This window comes from Telmatherina bonti, assembly GCF_933228915.1.
Source record: "Telmatherina bonti genome assembly, chromosome: 5".
Lineage (NCBI taxonomy): Eukaryota > Metazoa > Chordata > Actinopteri > Atheriniformes > Telmatherinidae > Telmatherina > Telmatherina bonti.
In genome coordinates this window covers 7,751,431-7,777,510 of record NC_136623.1, presented here as the reverse complement: position 1 = coordinate 7,777,510, position 26,080 = coordinate 7,751,431, and the positions used below count along the sequence as shown (strand labels likewise).

The window sequence follows — 26,080 nt, the reverse complement described above, 5'->3', positions numbered from 1 at the left end:
GCGCTGTGTGAAAAAAAATAACAGTAAATTTTCGAGTTTTAGAAAAGAAAATTAGGTAGAAAAGCTTCGACAAGATGTAGCAAATTCTCTGTAGTAAGTAGAAAACCCCAAAATAATGCTACCTGGCTACCTGGCTGAAGCCACAATTCTCATAAAGTTTCATCAACTGGACGAGACTTTACGAGAACTGAGGATTATACGCTTCACACTGTTCAGTAGAAACACCTGCAAATCACAACTGTTGTTGGTCAAAACTTACAAATACGGCTTTTATTTTGCTAAAATGTAATGGAAACGCAGCTTATGACACCAAGAATTAAGTCATTCTGGGGGGGAAAATTGGTCCAACCCATTCCTAGCTGATAAATGTCCAGTGAGAGAGTGTGTGTGTGTGTGTGTGTGTGTGTGTGTGTGTGTGAGTCAGATGTTAGTAAAGCATAAACATATGTCTCGGCCATCTGCAGCCCCTCAACGTTCCTCTCGTGTTTTCCAACACCTTCCTTTCGCCTCTGATGCCCTTTCCGTCTGCCTCCCTCTCCGAGGCCCCATCAGGTCTCCTTGTGAAACCTTCCACACTGCTGCAGCCTGAAGTTCCTGCACACACACTCGGATTCCTCTCGCCTTCATTTGCTGCAGCTCAGCGGTCCTGTCAGGACTGAAGAATCTCAGATTATTAATGTTCTTTTTCTGCATGACTTACATCATTGCATTGTGCTTTGGCCGCTGCCTCCGTTGTCTTTTCTCACATTATTCTTGATAGCACACACTCATCTCAAAAACCCTTTGGCTTATGAAAACAAAAAACATATTGTGATCATTAGAAAACAATTAGGAGTTATTACTTGAGTCATTTCTTGGATTATGTCGCTGAATGTTTTTAAAAGCAGGAATTTGTATTGTTCTCATAATTATGAGAAGACGTTGTTGTTCTCTGGTTCAGTGTTTCCAGCGACAAGAGGAGTCTGACTGTGCAGCATGAACATAATGAGGGAGGTGGACTTGTGCTCAATGATCCCAGGAGAGGTCGAGGTAAATGAGTAAAAGCATGAGAAAGAGGAAATGAAGGAGGGTAAAACCAGGAAATGCAACGTCACAGAGTCATTCCCTTCATCCTTGTAATCCCTCCCAGTCTGGGTCAAGATAAAGAACTGGATTTAATCATTTAAGAGCCTGAGGAAAATATAACCCCCCCCCCCGACTTTTAGTTCCAACCTGCTGGATTCAACTAAACATGTCAGAGAGCTCGGTTTGTTGATCGACCTGCACACAGGATTAGAAATGTGCAATCCTGTCATCATGAGACATGTTTTATCTAAATATGGACATACTTCCTGTGCCATTTACATGGTGTTTGTCTGTGTCGATGAAGGTGGGCAAAGTTCAGGATGGCGTGGTTGAAGACATGACAATAAGCAGAAATTTATCATTTGAAGGAAGCCTCAGTTCTTGTGAAATCTCATCAACCGGACGAGATTGTACAAGAATTGTGGTTTATGTAAGGTAGCCACGTAGCATTATTCGCTGTTGAGAATTCGCTACGGCTTTTTGAAGCTTTTCTCCCTCATTTTCTTTTGTAAAACTCTGAAATTTGCTTCATTTTGTTCTATACCGCACCAAATTTACTGGAAATGAACTGGTCATGTCCTTCACATCACATCCAGAGACATGTAAATGCGAAAAGTGTTTCTATTACACTGTAGCAATATATTTCAATATCGAAACGTCTGAAAAACCATCTCATAAAAAACGTTTTAGTGATATTTGAGACTTTTTTTGAAAAATGTAGGTGTTTCCATTATCGTTTTCTTATAATTAGTTTTTGCGCAATTCTAGGTGTCATGGAAACACAGAAAGATTACAAAAGGAAGATGTTTGAAGGTGTGTTGATTTCCTGTCATTCTTTATCAATCTTTCTCCGTAGAACAGTGTTGACAGTGTTCATAACAATGTTGTCAAAGGGCACTTTACATACACAAATCAACACACATCATTTCAAGCCAAATCACAAAAATGTGAGTTCACTGATTTAATGAAAGTTTAAGGTAGGATGCTGTTGTGAGGTGGATCAACTGGGACAATGAAAGAGAGCCAGGCTGGGTGTACTGTTTCGGGTGCTTAAGCCTCATTTCCACCAATGGGTGTATGTCTGTAAACTGGAAGGGTGCAGATGAAGCTACAACCTCCAGTGGTTAAAAGTGAAGTCGAGGCAGAAGTGCCAAAAACTGCACTTCACCCCTCATCCACCTTCATGACAACTGTGAGGGGAGTTAATTTTTTTCTAACTCCTCCGTTTAGAAGTAATTTCATCTTGAAAGGCGGCATTTTTAGGGGCGTGTCCTTTTGATTGACAGGTACCCTATGTCCCGCTTCAAGAAGGAGGAATGTAGAACAACCGCACCTTTTAACCGGTTAACAACATGACTTAGCTTTAGCCCGTTTACCTCCATTAACTGGTTAGCCCTGTTAGCTCCTTGTTTTCTTGGTTAGCTCTTAGCTACAGAAAGCTCGGAGTTCACTCGATGTCAATCATCCACCATGACGCTCACAGCCCCTCTCTCAGCTCCACCTCTTTGCCCATATTTGTATTTTCCGAGAGAGACGACACAAATGACGCTTCTGAGATAGCGATGGTAGGAACCGCCCAATGAGCTTCATTTCAGCTCTTCAGAAAGCTACGGGTGACGTCATGGAGCTCTGTCCATCTGTTATATCCTCGGCTAGCATGACGCCATCACAATGTGGCGCCTTCTTTGAAGCAGAACCAAAACAGAACTTAGAAACAAAGAAGAATGGCGTCATCCAACAGTTCTTTCTTGTTCCTTCTCTGAGGTCCACAGATATACAGTCGTAATGCAGATTTACAGTCTGTCTTCTGCTCCCTGGTGGATTCCTTTTGCACTACAAGGTTTAATGCACTTTGAATCACCCTGGGCCAGCTGATCAAAGAGTTGGAAATTGCATTTTTTTGGCATCCAGGATCTGTTAATCTGTCTTGTTGTGCCGGTTTTCCAAAGCAGCATTGGATTAGATCACATTGATCCAGATTCACAGTTTTTAAAACTACCAAATCCAGATGACCAGGATTTACAACAATGTATGTTACCAGTTATGTAAAGGACAGCAGGCAGAAGAGCCACTTTAAATAAATTTATTAACAACGACACTGGAAGGTTATAAACGTCTCAAATGAAAAAGACGCGGTGTCCCTCTTTGTTGATGATGCTCCTGAGCCCCGTGTTGAGGAACCAGACCCACATATAGCGTTCTGTCAGAATGAGGGCCTGACTGGAGGTGTAGTCATGGATGCTATTGTAAGAAATTATTTTTAACAGGTTCTTCTCTGTCTATGCATTGACGAGTCACAGGAAAATGTATTATTTTATTTTTTTGTTTGTAATTGAAATTTGTGTCAGGTTTCATTTCATAGTGACAATATCATTTTATGTTTTAAAAAATTAACATATACACTGAATAATTTTTTTTTAAAAATTAATTATTTAACCAAATTGAAAGTTTCACCACTTTATCCTTCTGAAATCCAACCCCCTGCTGGGATCAGGATAATCCTGTTTTCTTGGTAAGTTATCCAGCTCACACTAAAACATTTGAAACACAAACAAAATGTTTTATCCAGATCACAACTAGGATTGGATTACATCCAATCTGACTGCAGAATCTTTCTCTCTCTTTTTCAAACGGCCCGATTTTCAAGATTTGATCCAATCTGTTAACCAACATCTGATTAGATTACGTTTGAGTAAAGGTTCCCTGTTGCTGAATTGTGTAATAAAATAAATTTGCCTCACCTAAAATAATTCTAACATACGGTAAAAAAAATGGTGACATCTATACGCTTATATTTTAATTAAACTTTTTCATAGTTTGGACCAAATAAAGACTTCAGATTTCCCTGTTACTTATTGAGCTCAACTAGCATGTTAACAAATACTAACAAATTAAACAAAATGTCTGCCCGTACGAGTGATTAGATTTCCAATTTGCTCAGAGATTAAAGGTGCTTTGAGTGGCTTGTGTAAGGACAAAGATGGACTCTGGGGTGAATTTGCTTGGAATCAATACACCACCTCTTCCCAGCCTCTGAATCTTTATCTGTTTCTTCAGATCTAACTTGAGTTTGTATTGATCCGCCTGAGTGACATGCGGGCTCGCGACAAGGCCGACTGGCGGTCTTTTCGCTGCTGTGCATACAGATCAGGTTGTTGGGCAAAGTTCAGCTGTGTTGTGGTGGAAATCATGACGAAGCTCTTCACAGCAAGGCCATAAAAAAATAAATATTAAACGAGTTTTTGACAGCGGCTGTTCAAGTTCCAGTACGAGATGGCAGAGCAACCCGTTAGTTTGGTTTTCCATGAAAGCACACTGACATGAACCGAGGAAGCTCTTTTCCTTTGTCCCTGCGCTGCCTTGACTTCTTTCAAGCTAGTGATAGTGAAATCTGCCAACGCTCGCCCAGTTCGCCGTGACCTGGAAACATCTGGAGAGGGAAAAATCGACGTTACTCAGAAACTAAACACCACTTTAAAAACCCAAACAACAGACATTCCTGAGAGAAAACAGTGTGTCGACATCTAAACCATCCGTCAAGGACGGTTCAGATGCAGACAAGAGATGCATTTCTGGCATTTTCATCTAATGGTGTGGTGTACAAGTGTGTGCTTGTGTGTTTTTTGTTAGACACACAAGCTGCCAGGTTGTAACGTTGTTTCAGGATGACATATCTCAGCAAATACTAGCTGGATTAATGAGGAATTTTGTGCATACTCTCATGGCTTCGGAGCATGGAAACTGCTGACTTTGGTTTGAATTCAGAAGTATTTTTTTTTTAACTTTAGACTGCTTTACATCTACAGTCATTTTTACACCTGCTGTTAACGTGTTTATGGACCAAACATCTGGGATGATGATAGGTCTTTGAGTGAAAATTAGCTGTCTGAATTCTGGTTGGGTTACTCATATTTAGCTAGCGCTAAATTTGCAAGATTTTGGTGTCTGGATTTGTGGCCATTTAGGAAAAGAATCAGGATATTTTACCATATCCAAACTCTGTACTCAGTGTGAAACTGACGTTCATACCAGCAACAAAAAGCAGAAAATAAATAATAAAATGTTGCTTTCTGGCAGCTCAGATACAGTCAGAAGCAAATAACACCCAACAGACCAGGCAAATGAGTCAGTATGCGAGTAGAAATGGGCAACGAGGAGCAGGAGAGCTGCTTGTTATGCTCTATTTACATGATAACAGCAGGACAGTGGCAAAGCCAACCTGAAGAGGATTTTTTCTGCATTAATCAGCTGAAGAAAACGAAGGCGTAGCAAAGAAAGACGAGTCCTACACTCATCACATTCCACAGGGAGGAAGGTTCTCCTTTGTACATACACAGCAGGACCTTCACTCTCAAGATTATTGTCTCTATACCCACATTTACATGGGAGTTTAATTCCTCTTTAGTTCTAAATCAAAGTTAAATCCACTTTAAAATGATGAAAAGGGACCATGTAAACACCCAATTCTGAATAAAAAAGACCATCCAGAACTAAACTTAATTGCAAAGTAAGTGGCTGCTTCACATTTTAGATCCGAACTGATTAATTCCTCTGTCATGTAAACCTTAAGTCCACACTAAGTTAATTCCAATCCGTCTGCGCATGCTTGTTATCTTGTCCCGTAGTCTGCCTCTGATCTTCTGTAGTTCATCTTCATTCTCCTCCTCAGCTGCTGAAATAAGTGAAGCAGTATGGTCGTGTCGAGCTGATAATAAAAATAAAGGCAAAACTGGAACTTATTATGTCGTTTTTTCCATGTTGTGATCAAAAAGAAGAGAAAAAGGAAGTGGGCTTATTTCCTGTAGACATCTCGTCCGCCATCCATATGAACCCCTTCAGAACCCACCAGTCTAAAGCAGAGTTAAGTAACAATGAGTTTCCATGTAAGGAGAACCTTTTATGAATGATAATTCTGAATATCGTGACCGTAGCCATTGTGATAGTAGGTGCAAACATACAGGACCAGTATGTGGAGAGGAGAAGGGGAAAGAGAGAAAAACAGAAAGGAAACAGTAGACAAAAACATTTCATCTTAAAATCAGGACTTCTGAAGGAAAACTAGGAAAAATTGTTTACGAACGTGGAGCGTTTTGGTTTCATTTAGAACTTCAATGTCTCCAATTGCATTCTGGTCTAATTGTGCTGTCCAAGTCTTTATTTTTCTGTTTCTGTAAAATAAGCAAAAAAAAACCCAACACTCCTCTTTGAGTTTGTTCGGTCCAGCTTGTCCAATGGTCCACACTGGAACAGATGATCTACAGGTGGTGAGAAACATTTAGCCTAGCTGTAAGCACTGGCTGCGAATAAAAGACAAATAATGAACTAAAACATGATACATTAACCTGTTTAGTTCTCTGATTCAATTATAAATAAGGCAAGGCAATTTTATTTGTACAGCACCTATCATGTACAAGACAATTCCCAGTGCTTGACATGAAACATTAAAAGCGTTACAGATGGTGCAAAAAAAGAAAAAAGCTAAAATGTGTGTATCTGTGTGTTATATTTTTTATTTATATTTATTCATTTTCTATTGCTTCTTGCACTTTATTCCAAACCAAGACTGCTGTAACTAGTGAATTTCTTCACTGTGAGATTAAAATAAAGTTCAAGTCTAAGTCTAAAAGTAGGACTGAGCTGAAAAGCAGAACTAAAGTGTCAGTCACCTGCGTAACTTTTCCAACCAACCAAGCTAATGTTAGCTTACTGCTCAGACAGAATTCCCCCGTAGAGATGGGATCGAATCAGATTAGTCATGTTTATGTGTTGTATCTGTCCAGCCATCACTTGTTGACTGTGTGTCAGACAAACATAGCGGAAAAGTTTGCTTAACAACAAGTTATTCTGGGGAAATTAAAAATAATTGTTATTATATTCCTAGATGCCGCTCAGATTTAGTCTTCAGATTTTTACACTCATTAGACAATTAAAGCATGGATCCATCCTGCCTCATTATGAGTGTAAAATGGTTCATTCTTGCTGAACTCTACAGGGTTTTTGTTGTGTTGTCTGGTTTAGCTTGTTTCTAGCTAGCTAGCTAAGTCAGTTTGTCAGTTCAAGTTTCATTTCTGGATCCTTCTACTTTTGCAGCACTTTAAATTTATTGATCAGATAAAGACTCGGTTAACAGCACCTATCTATCTCCTGTCTCACAGTCTTGTATTTTGGTCCTGCTTACATATTTTCCACTGTGGATAATGACACTTCTGGTAACATGAGCACTTCAGGTGTCACTAGTAAAACAGTGAGGCTTTGTCTTTCTGTCTGAATCATTCCCACTATCCCCGATAACTGGATCTTAGCTTAGTAGGCTGTGCTGTACATGCCTGGTTATAATGTTCAATATGGAACCAAACTTTAGATAAAGATTCCCTTCCCCTCTGCTTCGTCTCTTCAGAGGACTACAGTCTGACCATTTGGCTAACATTAGCTTAGCTGTTTGGAAAAGTTAACACGGTTGACTGATACTTTACGTCTGTATTTTGGTTCAGTCCTTCTTTTAGCTCATTTATTATTTGACTGGAGTCAATATGACAAACAGGCCCACTAAAAATATGTAGGCTCAATATTTATGTTTTATTTACAGTCAGTGCTAACAGCTAGGCTAAAGGCTAATAGTGGTGTGATATCTAAAGAAGTAGGTGTCATTTTCGCTTAAAGGTCAGCTGTGTTTTAATGACATTTAACATCATAAGAAACTCCAAACGCAAGCCCTCCTTCTGTTCTAACATTTATAAACAATTTAGTCATTCAGTTTCAGAGAAAATCTGGTGAATCAGTTAAAACACTCTCCCCTGGTATTATATCCCACATGAGCATCCAGCACACCTAAGACACACAGGCCTGTTAGTCCCACCCACATTTATTTTCCCATGACAGGTTGCCAAATCCAGGATAACTGGAAATCCGGCCCTTTCTACTAAAAACTTTCAGTTATGAAGCAATCCTTTGATGAAGTGGGAACATAAAAGCATGGGAGAAAATCCCATGTTTGTTTAAGTTACATAAGCCTTTTGATTTGTAATGTATTTAGATAATAAGTTGGTTTAGGTTGAGCTGTGTGTTGTGAATACAATCATTTCTCTCTGTGTGATGCTCTAAGGAGCATTTTTCACAGATTTACTACACGTTGTGCCAGAAAATTAACCCTTTTTTAGGGTTTCTCTTATGAGCTTGTGTGTCTTTAGATTGTTTGATTAAAAACCTGCTCATAAATAAGAGATTTCTCAGGATTTATGATTGATGATTCCAACATCAGTCACTTTCCATAAGAAGATGACTATCATCAGCTGTGAGAAGTCGATGAGGTCCTTTCCTGTGAGCAGAGGAGACATCTTGTGGCGAGCAGAAAACATCAGCCATTGACCAAGGTCAAGCAGATAATGGCCAATAACCTCCTTGCACAAGGAAGTCGTTTATCATTCAGGCCTTCAACATAAATGACTTCTAGGACTGTTTTTGTCATTTAATGTTCTGCCAGTTCAATGCCGTGACCTTTAAACATGACTTGTTTTTCTTTTCTATGTTGCTGATGTGCATAAAAATCAACAACATAAAAAGAAAGTTCCTCCTTTATCTAGAAAGTGGAAGAATGAGAGCGCCGCTAGCTTTGGCATGTGCCGTAAATGCCTTAAAATAATAAATAAATCAGACATAAATTCCGCTTGTAGCCTGCTGAGCAGAGACTGAACAGCTTCATGCCAGCAGAGCTTTCTGCCTTCCTTCGCTCAGCTGGCTATCATTATCTGAAATATTTCAGTCCTGTTTCCACCTGCTGAGCCTAAAACCACAAACAACAAAGGCAAAAACTTTCCAACAAATCCCACTTTCCACTGGTGCTGGAACCAGTGTTTAATGTCAGGACGCTGAGTGAGTATTGAGGTCCTCCTGCTGTGTGACGCCACGCTCGGGCCTCTGCTGCTGCACCGCCCATCACGCCACATACCGTTGAGTCCCTGCGAAAGCTGCCCTTCGCTTTTTGATGGTTCCAATGCGAGAGAAGTGTGAGATCTGACAGTGGGATGACACAGGGACAAGGCGGCGGCAGCGGTGGACACAATCTGCCCACCTGACCGGCTTCGATTTACCACAAACTGCATTTCCTGTTTTCCCCCCTTTTAAATCTATTAAATGCCACGCATGGCTGATTATTAAGCAAAACCGGCCACAAGAGAGCTCTGGTTGTCATGGCGTTTACTCAGAAACACAGACTTTCTTTATTAGTCTGAGCTGTGACAAACTGATTCAGAAAGCACAGCCCGCCTGCAGGACAAATGTCATCCCTCTGTGTGATGCGTGCATTCATCAAATGATCAGAGTCAGAGGGAAGTAGGTCAACATTTCAACAAATAAAAAAGAAACAAAGAAAAACTGCAAGAAGATTTGAGTTTGGATTTGAGGCATGTGTAGCACTCCAGATTAGCCTAAATGAAGAGTCAACAGAGAGCTCAGGCACTCAGCGCAACGTCACAAATACAGCCACCTCATGGAATCAGACTATCACACTGCTGCCATAAACATCTCCATCTCAACAGTCTGAACATTGTTAATGTGAAAAGTCGAGATGCAAATGAGACAAAGAGACAGGAAGCTGGCGGTTGGAACGCTTTTCACAGCTTCCTCCTGCAACATACATGAAGAAATATGAAAGCTGAGCAGAACACGGTACAACAGAAACCATCTTTATTGGTTGTGTTTCTACATGAACGCAGGAAACCAACCAGCTGGTGTGTGAAAAATAAAGTCTGCAATGCACAGGTGACAGATAAATAAGCACATTCTTCATTATAAGTGAACTGAAGACTAAATTATCCTTATCAGAACATATCATTTCTTGCAGAACAGCCTCACATAAGTTGGAGGAATCATTTCAGTGGCCATGGCAACCTGTTTGAGCCACAACAAGAGGGGTTTTGTCCCGATGGGCTGCTCGGCCGAGCTCTGCTGTGACTGGTCTCCTTTTTATTCAGCCTTCTTTCTCTTTGTCTGCCCAACACATACATACAGAGAGAGAGGGAGAAACCAGTCGCTTTTCCTTTTTTTTTCCCAGTTTTCCCAGGGTGCATGGTGTCCCTGCATGGGGGAGTGTTTACAGGATGTTATCTGTGTCAGTGCCGGCCCCTCATCCCTCCGGAGTAGGTTTTGGTGGAATGCTGGAACAGGATGGAGGAGTTCCAAAGGGGGAGTGACGAGAGACAGGCACTGAGAAAGAGAGAGAGACACAGAGCGAGAGAGAGAGAGAGAGAGAGAGAGAGGGTATATATATATATCCCAAGGAAGCTGGTGCTCATAGGCACAGCTGGACTACTGCATAACTGGACTGCAACCCACTGGATATTTAACTTTCAAAAAAAGGTGAGTTATGATCATTTTTCCTTCAGTCTGCACCTCCATCCACATGTTTCTGAAAGATTTTGCATCATTTATGATTTTCTAACTCAAGTATATAATAAAAAGAAGGAAAATGTTCAACCTTTGGAGGCTTTAAGCTTTAGTTTGTATCTGCTGAGGAAAATCTGAGTGGATATTTGCTATTTTATACTTAATATCAGCTCCTTACATTAAAGGGAGTAACTCCCCAAGCTGAGGAGTCATGCCAGAGGTTGTGGGGGGTGGGGGTGTAGTCTTGGAGAAGACTAACATACATGGTCTGTTATATCGTATCAACCGGCTTTTGATTAAGTTCTGCGTGGGACTCGCCCCCCCCCCTTTACAGAAACCACTTTTGGTGTTAAAAGTTAGAAAATTTACACTTTCCCCCAGAAATAAACATTTTTTTCACCTTTGACTTGCTGATTTTTAAATTTGTTCTTTAATTTTATATGAAATTTTCAAATGATGCACTTTTCTTGTTATTCTCATCAGCTGGTTCACATGTGGAAAATAAGGAAAAGACATGACAGAATAAAGTAAAATTAATCATCACAGTGATCGAAAAGGCTGTAAAATGACACCAGTGATCTCATCTCTGCAGAGCTATGTTCTGTTATCGCACATAATATGTATAATTAGTCATTTTTCACAGTTTAACTTTAAAAAAACAAACTTACATTTTAATTACTTTGATTTTCTTATTATATCAAGGCTGTAAGGGGGGGTTGTATTACTGAACAAGTGCAGTGGAGTGGATTTTCTTCTCCCAGACCTGGGTGTGCCTTTCTCAACGCTGGATGTGGCCTCTAGTGAATATAAAAAAAGTTAGGTCATCTCTCTTGAGCTTTTTACATTGAAAATCATCCGATCATTTCTCAAGCAAAGCCCCATTTCTGCCTATGTTGAGAACATCTGTGTTTGCTTTGGGTCTTGGCTATTGTTAAAGCAGTAATGAAGGGCCAACTCTGCAATGTTGTGCAATAATTCTCACCATAATTCATGAGTACACACACCGTGTTTGATGTTTGCTCTGCGCTGATGTCCGTCTCATTTGTTCACCTTCATAATGTTTTTTTTTTTTTTTTAAAGTGTCAATGCCACCGAGGCTCAAAAAAGAGTCCTTGTCATTAACTGAGGCCGTGAGGGTGCGGCATGAAACTGGATGCCTACATGTGCTGACATGACCTACCGTTGGTTTTATTGTAGGCTTTGTTTGTCAGAAGACCGACGTCTCAGAGAAACGTTCACTCAGAGTCAGCTGATCACTTTAACTTTGCCAATTAAACTAAAAGAACAGAGAAAACAAAAAAGAAACAGAGCCATATTTATTTCTGAAATTTGATAAAAGTCAGAGTATAATGAACTTTACAAGGGTTTTTCATGTTTCTTCTCCTTTCAGGCACCAGCAAAGGCTCTGTCTCTGGAAAACATATTAGATTAGTTACTGTGACGTACTTAATACAAAGATGAACACGGTTGCAGACTGGCTCGTGCAGAACAGGGACAAGATCGAGAAGGGTGTGGAGATCATGGGGCAAGCCTCGGAGGTTCTGGCTTCCACTGTGGGCCAGCTGCACCCCATCCTGGAGGCCGTGTTCGTGGCCTCGGCCGAGCTGCTCAGCAACCCGGATGGAAAAGAGGCTCGCTACCTGACCCAGCAGTTCGAAAAGGTCAATCAAAAACTTGAGGGGATCCAGAACGAGATTGATCAAATCGCCCTGGAGCTGCAGAGGACGTCGATGAACAAGCAGAACTTTGACAGAGAGGCGCAGATGCTCAGTCAGTATGAGAAGTTCCAGGACTTTGTCAATGCCAAGCCAAAGTTCAGGGAGAAAAAGAGGGAGAAGTTCATCAACCATTATGAGAACACCGACGCCGACTTGAACTTGGATGCTCTCTACAACGCCGTCACCGGGGAGAACACCGCAGGAGACCCTATGCTGGAGACTGTCATCGCCACCGAGCAGAGGAGCAGAAGGGCGGTGGAGGACTTCTGTGCTCGACTGAAGAAGCTTTTCGTGGTGGGGATTATCGCCGTCATGGGCCACGCTGCCCTCAAGGACGGAGCCGTCGAGCAGGAAATGGTGAAGAGGTGGCAAGATCGGATGGAGGATGTTGAGAAACGGATGAAAGCAGCCGTGGATGACTGCACAGATAACTTTGCCAAACAAGCCAAGCTGGACATGGAGCACCTGCTTAAGGAGAATCCCGGCACCGTTGATCCCGAGTTCACCAAGTCCCTGCTGGAGTCCCTGGTGAAGAAGTACGACTGGGTGAGCTGGTCCATCAGAGCCTTCAGCGACAGGGAGCGCATTTTCTTCTTCAACTGGCTGGCAGGGAAGAAGTACCACGGAAGCGGAGGAGCCAACTGGTTTGATATTCTGACAAAGAACAAGATCAAAGTGGTGGTCTCGTTCTGCGTCAACCCCATGCCCATTAACAAGGCTCAGATCCAGGAGCAGATCGAGCAGCAGAAGCTGAAGGGGAACATGATGGCGGTGGCTCTGTCTTTGAACAAGAGCTTCCCCAACTGCCTGGTCCACGCTGTCAGCCACTACAAGGCAGTGGTGGAGACCAACAACTTCCGAGAGGATTCTTATTACTATGGAAAACACAAAAGAGCGTACCTGTGCATCCACCCCGAGTAGGCTCGCAGAGAAACAAGACAATGTCTAGCTTCTTACAAATGAGTTCATGAATGTCTTCAAAGAGACTTAAATTTCACATCTATATTCCTAAATATCAAATCTGTTGACGTGTAATGTACTCTGTCTGGGTGTTTCTTTGTTTTGTTCTAGAAATTTCCGAGCCACAAATGTCCCCGCCAGCTTTGTCTCAGTGTTGTGATAAATACATACGTGATCTGGATATCAATCAAATTGGGAGATAAAAAAACAATATCAGACTCTGACATTCATTTGTGCCAACCTACCCTTGGACAATGTCAAGAAGCAATGAGAGCGGCTGATTCATGGCGAGATTAGACGTTCATGTGCTTTTTGCATCGCTGTGATGATGTGTGTCATAAAAAGCTTTCTACATTGAGGACATTGGGCAATGAAATGGATTTTTTTTCAGAAAATTCCTTTAATATGTAAAGGAATTTTAGGTTTAATTGGGTAAAACGTGTTTATTTTTTTGCTTGTGTCACATCAACCACAGGAAACAGTGTTCAGGACACTGCTAAAAAACACTGACAGCAAAAATCCTCTATTTGGCCTCTATTTCAAATGTTTTGTGTTGCTAAGTCGTACCCTTTGACCTGACTCATAGAGCTGTCCATCGAACTACTGCCCCCTACTGGTAGCGGGAGGGAAATGTAACTCAGAGAAGTGTTTGTGTAAAAAAAAAAATGTAAATTTTTTGTCTTTTAAAAAGCTACAGAGTCAAATTCTTTTATGTGCATGTAAACCTTTCAGCTGCAGGATGCAGGTTCCACAAGGATGTATCTGTAACTTCTGCTTTCTGTTCTTGACTCCACTTTTGTCACTTCCTGGTTAGGTTTAGGAAACATTGTCTCTTTTTTAAAGTTATAAATGAAAACCCATTGTGTTCAGGACTTGGATGCATCGTCCGTACTGTGCTGCCACCTCCTTAATGGAAACCATATAAAGATGCAGTTTCTGTCAGTACCACTAGAGGTCGCCTGACCTACGGAACTGCATGTCACTGCTACCTGCGTGACAAATGGCGCATGACGTCAGTTTTTAGGGGGAGAATTGTCTAGATTTCACAGGATTATTTACTATGTGATTGTGTGGCTGGGAGTAGTGACTTCAAAGCATCTTTACACAAAACCTGAGTAGCCGCAGTGAGTCAGTCTGTACACGTTGGCCTTTGCATGGCTTAAATAAACAAAACTAGTGACTAGCGAGCTTTGTAATTTCAGGACCCGACCGCTGTTACTTGGTTCCAGTTTTTGTGCAAAGCTAATATCCACAGTAAGGCACATAAGTCATGTTTAGGATAGAAATTATGGCCGCATGGATCTTCTGTGGGTAAAATAAATCGGAAAAGAAATTAAAACTGTAAAGAGCCCAGCTATGGCCTGTAGATGGTTGGTTGCTTGTTGATTGTTTGGTTTTCCAGGAAGTGTGCCGTAGGTTATATTTACTGCAAAATCTAAATGATGAACAAAGTTCTAGAGGATATTATTCATGTTTTCCACTCTTGGAAATGGAAAAGATGCAGTACGGTGCTCTGGGACAAGCCTTTAAATCACCTACAATCATGAAAATGCTTCTGTATCTTTTACTTTAATTTGTAATAAACAGCAAAATGAGGATGCTTTTTGTCATCATTTATCTTCTTGTAAATTTAAGATACTGTTTGAATAAAATATAAAAGTCGTGATTACATGTGAAACAAGTTTCCCAGACTTTTACCTCCGCGCAGATAATCTTTTTTTAAAGTTATGAGAAACATTTGTTTATCAAAAGGGTGGAGGCTGATCTGTGTAGGCTACAATGTGTGCAACAAACTCCCTATTTCTCCTCCACCACCCAACTTTTCTGTCTAACAGGGTGCGCCACTCCTCTGAAACACGAGAGCCACATGACCAGGAAGACAAACAGGCTGGAGTTTAGATTTCTTCCGCAAACTTTCCAAGGTGAGTCCGTTTCTGATCCAAACCTTTCATTTGCTGAACTTTTAGTTAAAGACTGCTGCTTGTTGGACTCTTCATTTACATATGAACCACGCAGTTTCATGGACTATTCCAGTCTCTGCATACATAACCGATCTTTGTTTCTCGGCGCATTTTGACGCTGTTAAACACACTAAATGCGCTTGTCGTCCGTTTTCGCTTCACGCAGCGTAACTGATAAAAGTAAACTGGGTGCTTAGATGAGTCTGCAGACTGGAACACAGTATGAACTCAGCTGTGTAGTTTTTATGGGCGGTGGTTGCCAACTGTGGTGCCACCGCTTCATGTTTTCCAGGAAGTGAGCGCAACTTTTCACCTCCTCTCGTGGCGCATCTCTGAAACCAGCGCTGACGTTTCTCTCTGTTTCTGCTGTAAAATGATGTAATTAGAGCCCCTGTTGGCGGACTGATCGATAGGGCTTGCATTAGAAGACGCATTAAGGGTGTTATCCCTCTGTGGTCTGGCTGAGTGGTCAGGGTTTGGTCATGTTTCTGCGCGCGACCACAAACATAAAGGAAACAAGAGGCGTGTTTAGTTCTTTCAGGGTCATTATGTTGTTTCTGTTTGACATGATGGCAGAAGGTTCATGGCTTATGTTATATGCACTTATGCATGCTACCATCAGATAAAAACGATCTATAAAACTCATCGGTGTTTGCCTGAGTTCTTCAGTCTCCTTTAGTGGCGTTAACATGGTTAAAGTGTTGAAATGCTGCGTTATACAATGTGTCCACTTACAGTGTGTATCAATGACTGAGATTACATTAGAATAGAGCATTTATGTGCAACAGGTGTTTGCATGTAGAGCAACGATGCTGGATTTGGTATCTGTGTCTACTGTCATGATGAAGAACAGATCAAAAGAGCAAGAAAATGGAAGAATTTAGTGAGTTTGACAGAACAAACTTGAACAAATGGAGGCTGTTATTTAGTGCATGAATAAGAAACTAACTGGGAATCATCCTGATCAAAGATGCCAAAATATTAACCAGATACCATTTAGGAAAGCAGAAGCAAAGCAGATGGAAATAACTGATTAAAAAAAGTAAATGCAATAAAAAAATAAGTTGCTTTTTCCCGCTTGATGTCTAATTTAGCCAACTGTCATGTTTATAAAGCGAAGACAGATTTAGACTTTAATACGTCTGTAATCGTTGCACACTGTTACTTTAAGTAAAACACAAACAAATCAGGCTAAAAGCTGTAAAAATGGACCGTTAAATCTAACAGGATTATTAGCAGTGGGGCATTAATGCTTAAGCAGCATTTTGCTGCTCAGTTCAGGCCGCAGACTGGACATCAGCAGTAGCTGAGATGTCATCTGTTTAAGAGATATGGCTTTAAAGTCCAGCTCTGCAGTTTGCAGGAGCCAGAAGTGATGGTTGGCTCATCACGTCTCAGTTTATACGTCATTATTTATGCTCTTTACATATTAATAAAGAGAGGAGACACCAGGAACGATCAAGGCTAACAGGTTTTTAGAAGTAAAGGGCAGAAACATCATGCTCCTTCTTAAGCTGAGAAAATATCATCATAAACAGTCTTTAATTTCATAAAGTTTGTGATTATGCTCACCTGGATCACTTCCTTTCCTCCCCAGATGTGTTTCAGATGTTGTTCAAGACATTTTAATGAGATCAGATTGCACCACTGACAGGAAGACCAATTAAACAAATTACAGACAGAATAGCAGCTCAATGTTTGATTTTGGAATCTAATATTTACTTTATGAAATGCCCAACTAACAATTATTTTAATAGTTGACTAATCTGTAAATAATTTTTTTGATTAGTCCCGAATACTTCTGTCCCGCCCACCATCTGTGCTTCCAGCTGCTCTTTTTACTGGTTCCAGTATGTTTTACCCCACTCTCTTCATCTGCATCATATGAATGTCCCCCTGATTCCCAGTCAGTCACAACTTAATGTCCGTAAGTTAAAAGAACGACTCCTGAACCAGTTGAATATTAGATTTAAGCTTCACAGTTTACTACTAATTTATTATGAAACATCCAAACTTAGCTATAGTTCTCATATCCAAGCTGTACAGAATTTTCCTCAAAAGGAAAACAAAATAAAAAAAATATTTTAACATCTTAATTTTCTAGAATTGCATTGAAATGATTGTTTACATCTTGAAAAAAAACAGTTTTGTAGGTAAACAAGGAACTGAATCCTTTAAAACATTCCTGAATCCAAACGGTGATCCGGATCACCACAAAAATTAAATCACTTCTTCCTTTTCATATTTCCAACTTCTCCTGGAAATTTCTCCTGTTCATAACTTTGGCAGAGGTAATAACAGCACATCGTCACTCGCTAATGCTAATTTGCCATCAGGAACGCTGGAAACCACGACTCCGTGGTGCTTTCGTTTCAGACGCTCATGCGTGACTGTCGTGCTGCCGTGGTACGCCAACGCTGCGTGGCAGACGACACATTTCACCTGTTTGACGCTTAGTTAAGCGTGAAATATCCCCAAACTTTGGAAATAAGTTGCGCCGCCGTCAGTTTCTTCTTCCAGTCCAATCCACTTTGTTTATACAGCACATTTTATAAACATAAACAGTTTCCAAAGTGCTGCACAGAATAAAACAAAAACAATGTTACAATACTAAGATATCAATAAATACAAAGTAATAAACTTAAAATCAATCCCAATAAGCAGGTAAAAACCAATAAATAATTTCATCTTCAGGACTATAAGCTGGAGCTGACATCTGACTTTCTGAGGTCAGAAATGCATTTAGGAGCCAGTCCATTCAGTGCCTTAAAAACAAACAATAAAATATTCAAATCAACTCTAAAACCAACAGAAAGCGCAAAGATGCAAGAATAGGGGAGAGGTGTTCTTCGTTGTTTAAACAAAGACGCTGCACAACATGACAACACTGCCCCCGGCTCTTACTGTGGTGCTTTGCGTCGTTTGCTTAGAGTTCTTATTCTGTCTGAAAAGCCGTGGTTGGTAAACGGCATTAAGTTGCCTGGCGCAGCGTTTTATTAGCAAAGCCGTTACGGGCGTTTAAAACGCAATGCGTCGACAATGAAATTTTGCATCAATGAATTTTCAAGACTTATTGTTGCAGTCTTACCCACCAGCTTACTGATGAGAAGCAATGATGGTACCGAAGCAAAAACAAAGATGGAGATATTTTGGGGTCATGTATTTTACTATTTTTAGCTTTACATGTTGGACATGAGGCTGCTTATCCTTTATGTTTCATTCTAGTCTGTTTTAACCTTAAAAATCATCTAGTGTCATGTGATAAATATGATAAGAGGATACAGTTATCCAAATTTAAAGACAAAAATAATCACAAGATTGTGTAAAAATGATTAAAATTTTTCTTTATTGGTTGTTTATTTAAAGATTAAACATACCTGTTTGACCTGAGAGGTTTTATTTAAAGGTGGAATCAGATTTTTGTGGAGTGAGAACATAAAAAATACAGCTGTTGAACAATTCCAGCTGGATATAAAGTAGATATTTCCTTCTAAAACTAGCATAAAAGAGAAAGCGCTGCATGCGAGTTAAGAACATTGGGTGTGAAGGCAAAGATGGAAACCTTGATCTGGTTGTCGATTCTCTGACATTTATTGCAGTGTTATGTGAGCATCTGCAGCTCTTTGTCTGTGAAAATGTGATTTTTTTAAAAGTACTTTTGTGTGAGTTGTTTGCGTGGAGATGCTTCATGCACTCAGGCTGTGGCTACATAACCCACAGGAGTCTGACGAAGGAGGCAGAGATCATCAGTCAGCACAGAAATCACATTTTTAGCACCGTCAAATCAAATTAGCTTCAGTTACAGTAAATGCTCAACATCCTGAAGGAATTTCCTTCCTTTCTGTGCTGGTTTGCTCCGATCATACAGAGAAATCATGGTGTTTGGAGCTGCTTTGGTTCACAGTTTAGATGAAGAAGTTGTTTAAGTTTGATGTTGTTGGCAGAGTTACCTGTATTAGCTGCTTAGCTTAGCTTAGCTTAGCATAAAGACAGGGAAAAGGAGGTGACAAACAAACACCGAAGCTCACATTCATTATTTAAAAGCAGTTTTTCTCTCAGATTCTCAACAAGAAAGCAGGCTGACTGCATCTTTAATAACGTAAGACATCTTTGTTTCGTTGTGTTTACACGTGGTGGAATTTCCAGCAGCAGCCTGGATGCTAACGGCTCACTGTAAACGCCTCAAGACAGAACAGACATTAGCAGAAACAAATGAGCTTACAGACTGTTTTCCATTGTCTTGCTGCCATGGAAACCTGCTGAGTTTCACTAGAAAAGGCACCCTCGCCCAGCAAGTTTAACCTCCAGCACTAAATCACTTCCCACGCCTGCTGCTCCCGTATCGACCGAGGAGACAGGAGCCGCAGCTTCTCCTGCAAACACAACAACAAACCTGTCGGGATGATGCCGAAGAGCAGAAACTTGAACTATAACATGTGACAACCGCTCCGTTACTGGGAGCTGTAACGTCGGCCAGGCCTGTGGAACCAGATGTGTTTGTGCCGTGTCATCATTTTCTCTCATAATTAGATTTTCTTGAAGTTTTCTATTTCCAGGTTTGCAACAGGACATGTCTGAACATGTCCAGGATTCAGTCAGGGCAGGTTTTTTTTGGCTTTTGGATAAGCTTTTTAAAACAGATTAAATTTTCCAACTTCACCAGACGTCATGTTTTCAAGGCGAAATAAGACAGAAACTGTTCCGTTAGGAAAAGAGCTGAGCCTGAATGAATGCTTTCTACTTTTTAACATTTTAGCAGATTAAATAGATAATTCAGGCATTCTAATAATTCGTTCATGTAAATTCATTTTATTTTGTTAATATGGAGGTGAGGATGTTTGCTCAGTTGTCATGGAAACGCAGTCTCCTGGCTCCTGACTTTTGTCATATTTAACTGTGCACATGTTCTTTTGAAGTGGGAGGTGTTAGCACCTTTGACTGCTGTGAATCTGACACATTTCCATCTCTGTGTCACACAGAAAGTCTGTGTGACTAGTCGATTTATTGTCGTCTTACCAGAAGTCTGCACGCTCTCGGTCAGGTGGGATTCATGATAGGCAGCTAAGCTAACTGCAGCTCAGGTCAGAACCACCTGAAGACATCATTTACACCCAAATCTCTGAAGTTTATAGTAAGATACACCTTGTTGTGCAACCGGGACACATCCTCGTTGACATACCCAGAGTCACATGGTGTTTCAGGTCTCAGGCATCCTCACACGGGCGACCCAGCCAGGAGGGATCAGTCCCCGACATGTGTTCAGGCTACGCCACACATCCCCCTTTTTAACCAGAGCCAATCAGAAACCTTTCCTGCAGCTTCCAGGATGTTCTTTATGGCTTTTAGCCGGTTCAGTTTGGAGATATTACAAAGTCCCAGGACTCGATGTGGAGACTGGTCAGCAAAGCCCACTTCACCCATTCCTCCGACTCTCAGCCAGCATGTCGGCATACTTTAGTTTATTTATTCTGTTTAACAAAGGGAACATTACATTATGCATGTAGGATGTGGGATTTAGCCAGCGCTGAAGGAGAAAACATGACAGCACGATTCACTCTAAAAGAGCTGCACGTTCAACTGAACAGAGGCTCATGGTTGACAAAAACATAAATAACTGACTGCAAAACATTTGCATCGAAAAATTATATTTATGTTTCAGAATAAATTCTAGTTTTCCAAACCGTTCAGTGCAAATTTAACTGCAGTTTTTATTTATTCCATTCACGGTTTACTTAAATAAATTTGTTCACATCTTTTGCTACCTTTTACTAAACCACTAATAAAAAGGTAGAATAAAACTAATAAACACCTGCTGCTCTCAGTACATCGCCTTCCAGAGTACCACCGCTAACACTCGCATGAAATAAAAGGAAATAACAAAAGTTATCTTTTACATTCATCTTCTGAAACATAGCCACTCATCTTTCCTTTTTAAACATTTTCTTAAACAAAGAGATATTTGTACAACTTTTCAGATTAACATTGAATGAATTCCATAATTTAGCGCCTTAAACGAGAAATGCACATTATTTATTAAAGAAAGGCTGACTCAGCAGAATTTTTGCAATTCCCTTACAGGTCTCCCTGAAACGTCCATCCGGCAGCTGCTGTTTGTAATGTTTTTCAGCTTTTAGGTAAAGGTAAAGGTTTTTTCCGGTCTTGTACATGAGTTGTGCTGTAGAAATAAATGAGCCCTCCCTACGACGCTGGCTAGCAATGGCTAACACCATGAAGTCATGTGTGAGGGCAGGCCCGACTCCATCTGGTTCCAGGTTGTTTCGTAAAGACGTTGAAGTGGGTGATTTGTATATTTCAACAGGTTTTGGGAGGTTTGGGATGTTTCTGATCAGTTTGAGCCAACGTATGCTGTGGATCTTTGCACTTTTGCATCATGTAGTTATTGACCTCATCATATTTTCTCAGCTTAAGAAGGAGCATGAAGCAACATACTTGTAGCATAGAATCACTCTGATAGTCTGGTGTGGAGGTAAGGTGGCGTAAAAATGTGAAAAAAATCAAATTAGCTTGAACTGCTGTGACCTTTTGTGAAGTTCGAGTTGCTTCGGATGAAGAAAATCCAAAGGTTTGATATGTATTTGTGCTTTAAGTAAGAGATTGTTTGACATTCATGTCTGATTCAGGAGGAAAATCCTTTTCAGATAATAATGTTGCTTTTTGTGCCATGCATGGAAGCGATTGTGTTAAATCAGGATGACATACCATCTCATTGATCTCTGAATCCTGAATAGAATCAAAATATGCTGATGTCAGCAAATATTTAATACATTTTTCATCATAATCAAGTTTATAGTTAATTCCCGATAATTCTATGAAGTTTTTTTCCTCAGGTGAATAGAAATTATTAGCAAGTCAAATCATCTCCTGTGCAGGTGGCAGCATTATGTACGCTCTGTACTTTGCACACGTGAGGAAGCTGCGATGCTAACATGTAGCATAGCAGCAATGGGAAGAAACTCTGCTAAAAGACTCCAGGAAGCATCAGCATCCAAAACTAATTAAAACCCCAAATAGAAAACATTCCACTTTGGAGTTTCTGATCATTTCTTCCTCCTTAGCTTTCACTTCTTCTCTTCCTCATCAGACATTCCCAGATGAACTGCTGTCCTCTGGTTTAATTAAAAAACTTTGGGTTTAATTTTAGGAGGAGATCAACATTTATTTGTCAAACTGTCTTCACTGCAAAAACTGAAATCTAAGTAAGATTAAAAATCTTATATTGAGTACACATATGCTTTTTTTTTTTTTTTAAAGGTAAGATATTCTTAGTTTTTATTCCTCTTGTTTTAAGAGTATTTTTACTTGTTTTGGGAAGTCTTGACCAGCCAAAATTTCTTGTTCTGTTAGCAGATAATTTATCTTATTTTAAGCAACATTTACCTCATTTTTGTATATTTTTTTCTTGTTTTTTAAGGCTGAGTTTTTGCAGTGTTGACTCTGACACTTCTGTAGTAATCTCACATCTCGGCTTCCTAGAGACCAGGACTGATCAAACAGACCTTGTAGTTGTGAGGATACACTTAATTTTAGACAGGAGGTGGGAAAAATAGGCTTTTTCACAAAGAGGTTGCTGAGACCTTCATCACTGTACGCACACAATAGACCATTTACGTAATTTATGAACACATACTCGTAACTATGAAAGGCGGCCGGAAGAGTTGATTTACACTACATCTTCCCTCTGGACATGGATTACTGTTGAAATTTTGGGGAATTGTCTCACATAGAAGCAGATTCGAAGAAGCTGAAGAAAAGAGAAACATTACAGATTACCAAAGGTTATTCTAACCTGCACAAAATATTCTGGGGCGTCTTTAATTGCAATTTTGTCGGCTAAACCAGTGGTAAACATGTTTGTTTTGACATAAGACTCGCTGCAGCCTCCTACTCAGGCCTGCCTCTCATATTTCCCCTCATGTCCACCGATGGGCAGTAGTCCATGTCTTTGGATTGATCAGACAGCCAACCGTAGACAAAATAAGCTGCATAACCAGTGTCATTGGCATCGGCTTCCAGTTCCAGTTGCTGGTGTTTCTTCACAGGGAACCGATGAATACTTATTCCTTGTTGAGGTGATTTATCCCCTCTTCAACTGGAAGAGTCAAACACGCAACAACTCTGTGGCATTGTTCTTATTTTCCTGGTAAAGACGACTCTCTGTGGAGATTTCAACAGACATCCAAGCTTTCCGACCTTCTCGGGTAGTTACGTGCATACCTACGTAAAACGAAACTCGTCCATTGTCTTCCACATTTTAAAGTTCATAGTCATTGTGTCAGGGTTGGTTGTGTTGACTTTACAACAAACAGCTGCTTTCATTTTATCGTCTTCCAACAGAAAAATCCTGTAAAATGTCAGCAATCTCTCCAATAGTCTTCTTTATTCCTGAGCAGTGACCACTCAGATCCAAAGAGCTCAACCCAGACTTGCGTCAAAGTTGAATTCTCTCGGGATTCATTGCTCTGTGAAAGAGCCATTGCTCGCTGGGTGTGACCTGCAGACTGCACTCAAGCTCACTCAGCTGTTTTCTCTCTTCCCTTATCAGTGTTTGCTGTGTTGTAAGAGGATTGAAGCAAGCCACAGTCCAGAAACAGTCCAAAAACTCCGCCACAGAGCTGTGAGTTCATCTGCAAAAACTCTAACCTGAATTTTCTCGTCTTTTCTTTGCATTTCTAACGCTCAGTGTGTTTTTTCCTCTTGTTAGCAACAGGAAAAGAAGATGGAGAACCAGCTTCAGAAACTCGTAGCTGAGAAGAAGAACATGGTGGAGACTGTGATGGAGGTGTTTGAGCAGGGAGCCGAGGTGGTGGCCAGCATCGCCGGTGACCTCTTCCCCGTCTTCTCCATCGCAGCTCCCATCGTCAAGCTGGCTCTGGACAACGTGGAGAGCAAAGAAGCCACGTTCATGAAGGAGCAGTTTCAGAAGGTCCGGGAACGCCTGGAGGTGATCTCCGAGGAGATCCAGCGGATCAACGACGAGATCAAGAGGAGCGGGATGGAAGCTATGTATTTCCCCGTGGAGGAAAACATCACCAACCAGTTCAGGAAGTACATGGACATCCTCAACGCCAAACCGAAGTTCAAGGAGGTCAAGAAGAAGCTTTTCCTGGAGCATTTTGCCAAAACGGGCGGAGACAAAAATCTCAACACGCTCTACAACGCGGTGACGGGAAATACCTTCTCTGGTGAATCTGTGCTGGAGATCATCCTGAACTACGAGGAGAAAAGTCGCCGGCCCATGGAGGACTTCTGCGCCCGGCTGAAGAAGCTCTTCTGCATCGGGCTCATTGCGCTGTTGGGCCACGCCGCTCTGAAGGGCTACGACGAGGAAGACTCCCTTCTGAGTGAGTGGGGAGAGAAGATGAAGACCGTCCAGGAGAAAATGAACGCCGTCATTGAAGACTGCATCATCAGCTTTCCTAAACAAGCCGAGCAGGATTCCCGCCGACTGGTGAGAGACCTGACCAGTCCAACCAACCAGCAGCTGGCTGAGGCCATCGTAGATCAACTGAAGAAGAAGTACGACTGGGTGGGCTGGTCCGTGCGTGTGTTCAGGTCCCCGTCGGGCCTTTTCGCCAACAAGAAGGATTTCCACTGCCCAACTGGGAAGAGCCGCTTCCAGGTGACCAGTTCGGATGAGAAACTAAACATCTGGGTTTCCTACAGCTCCTCGCCCGAGCCTGTGGACAAGAATCACATCCAGCAGCTGATCCAGAGTCAGACGAAAGTCACGGTGGTGGGCGTAGCTGAGAACCTGTTCGAGAGGCTACCGGGCGACTGTCTGGTTCACACGGTGAAAACCAGCAAAGACCTGGCCTGTTGCTGGAGCTTCAGCGACGAGCTGCACTACTGGGGGGAGCACAAAAACTTCTACGTCTGCGTTCACTCAGCTTAGAGCTTCACGTGCATTTTGTCCTCCGTATCTGCACATATTAAAGCATTCTGCTGCCTCTCTGTCCTCTTTTTCTATGAAACTATTCTCTTTTCAAAGAGAAATTATTGTTAATTTTTCTCGTGGATCCACAAGACACAAACACAAACTCGACAAACAGACTCCACAGCTGTTTGTTTTTCTCAGAACGTCACTTGGTTAGGTTTAGGAAAAGCCGGGCGTGAGCTGTACAGCAGCTTCCTGGGATGTGGGATGTTTTTTGTTTCGTTTCAGCGGGACATGACGGGAAATGTGGTGGTTTTGAGAGTCCAGCTGTGAGACGGAGATTATGTCTGCGCTGCTGGTGATAAGCGTTAACCTCACCCTGCTGAGGACGTTTCAGCCAGAATGGCTCCGAAAACACTCAGATCTAACAGGTGTTCGGCTGAACACAACAGCTAAAGCTTGAAATAACTTTATTAACACACCGTGCTGAGAACAAGCTGACGGTAATGGTGAAACGTTCCACATGCAGCTGCCTTAAAAAAGCTTTTTCTAGTTTTATCTTTTCTACCTGATCAAAACACTCTGAGGGTTTATAATGAAACTTTTACTCATTAAAGCTTTTTGATTCATTAGTTTTTAATCAAAATCTGCTGAATCTGACCTTCCTATTTACACTACCTGGCAATAACACAAATATATCAGACGCTTTGCATACTTCGATTGTTTTATGTCTTTTTAATGTATTTGTATATACATATATATGATAAAACTCCATTCCAGCATTTTAATACTGAGAAAAAACTGTCTATTTACTGTAAAAATCACTTAGAACAAATGTTTATTGCACATCTGTTTTACTTTATCTGGGTTATCAAACTCACATTTTGAATGTTCACCAAAGCAATAAATGTAAGAAATTGTCCAAATAAACTCATTCATGCATCATTTGTTTGTATATTATTGTGATTTACTCTCAGTTAAGGTGCAAACTGCTGGTTTGTGAGGAAATGGGACAATCTGATTTAAACTAAATACACAATTTGTGCATCATGTTATAACAAACTCTTCTTTTTCTTGAATTCACTCTGAAAGGGAAATCT

The 26,080-nt window shown here is 41.0% G+C and overlaps 1 protein-coding gene across 3 annotated transcripts; it reads left to right on the top strand.

Moving 5' to 3' along the window:
- The first annotated feature begins 10,362 nt into the window (after window positions 1–10,362).
- LOC306756515 (protein rapunzel-like) lies at window positions 10,363–25,872 on the top strand. 3 transcript variants are annotated; one of them, XM_079241266.1, is made up of 4 exons: window positions 10,363–10,419; window positions 14,960–15,046; window positions 23,649–23,720; window positions 23,808–25,872. In XM_079241266.1, the coding sequence occupies exon 4, from the start codon at window positions 23,823–23,825 to the stop codon at window positions 24,996–24,998; it is 1,176 nt and encodes a 391-aa protein (XP_079097392.1). In that variant the 5' UTR covers window positions 10,363–10,419; window positions 14,960–15,046; window positions 23,649–23,720; window positions 23,808–23,822; the 3' UTR covers window positions 24,999–25,872. The 3 variants fall into 3 exon arrangements, with proteins under 3 accessions (XP_079097392.1, XP_079097393.1, XP_079097391.1); XM_079241267.1 differs by lacking the exon at window positions 23,649–23,720; XM_079241265.1 differs by lacking the exons at window positions 14,960–15,046; window positions 23,649–23,720; window positions 23,808–25,872 and adding an exon at window positions 11,837–14,720.
- Window positions 25,873–26,080: the final 208 nt, after the last annotated feature.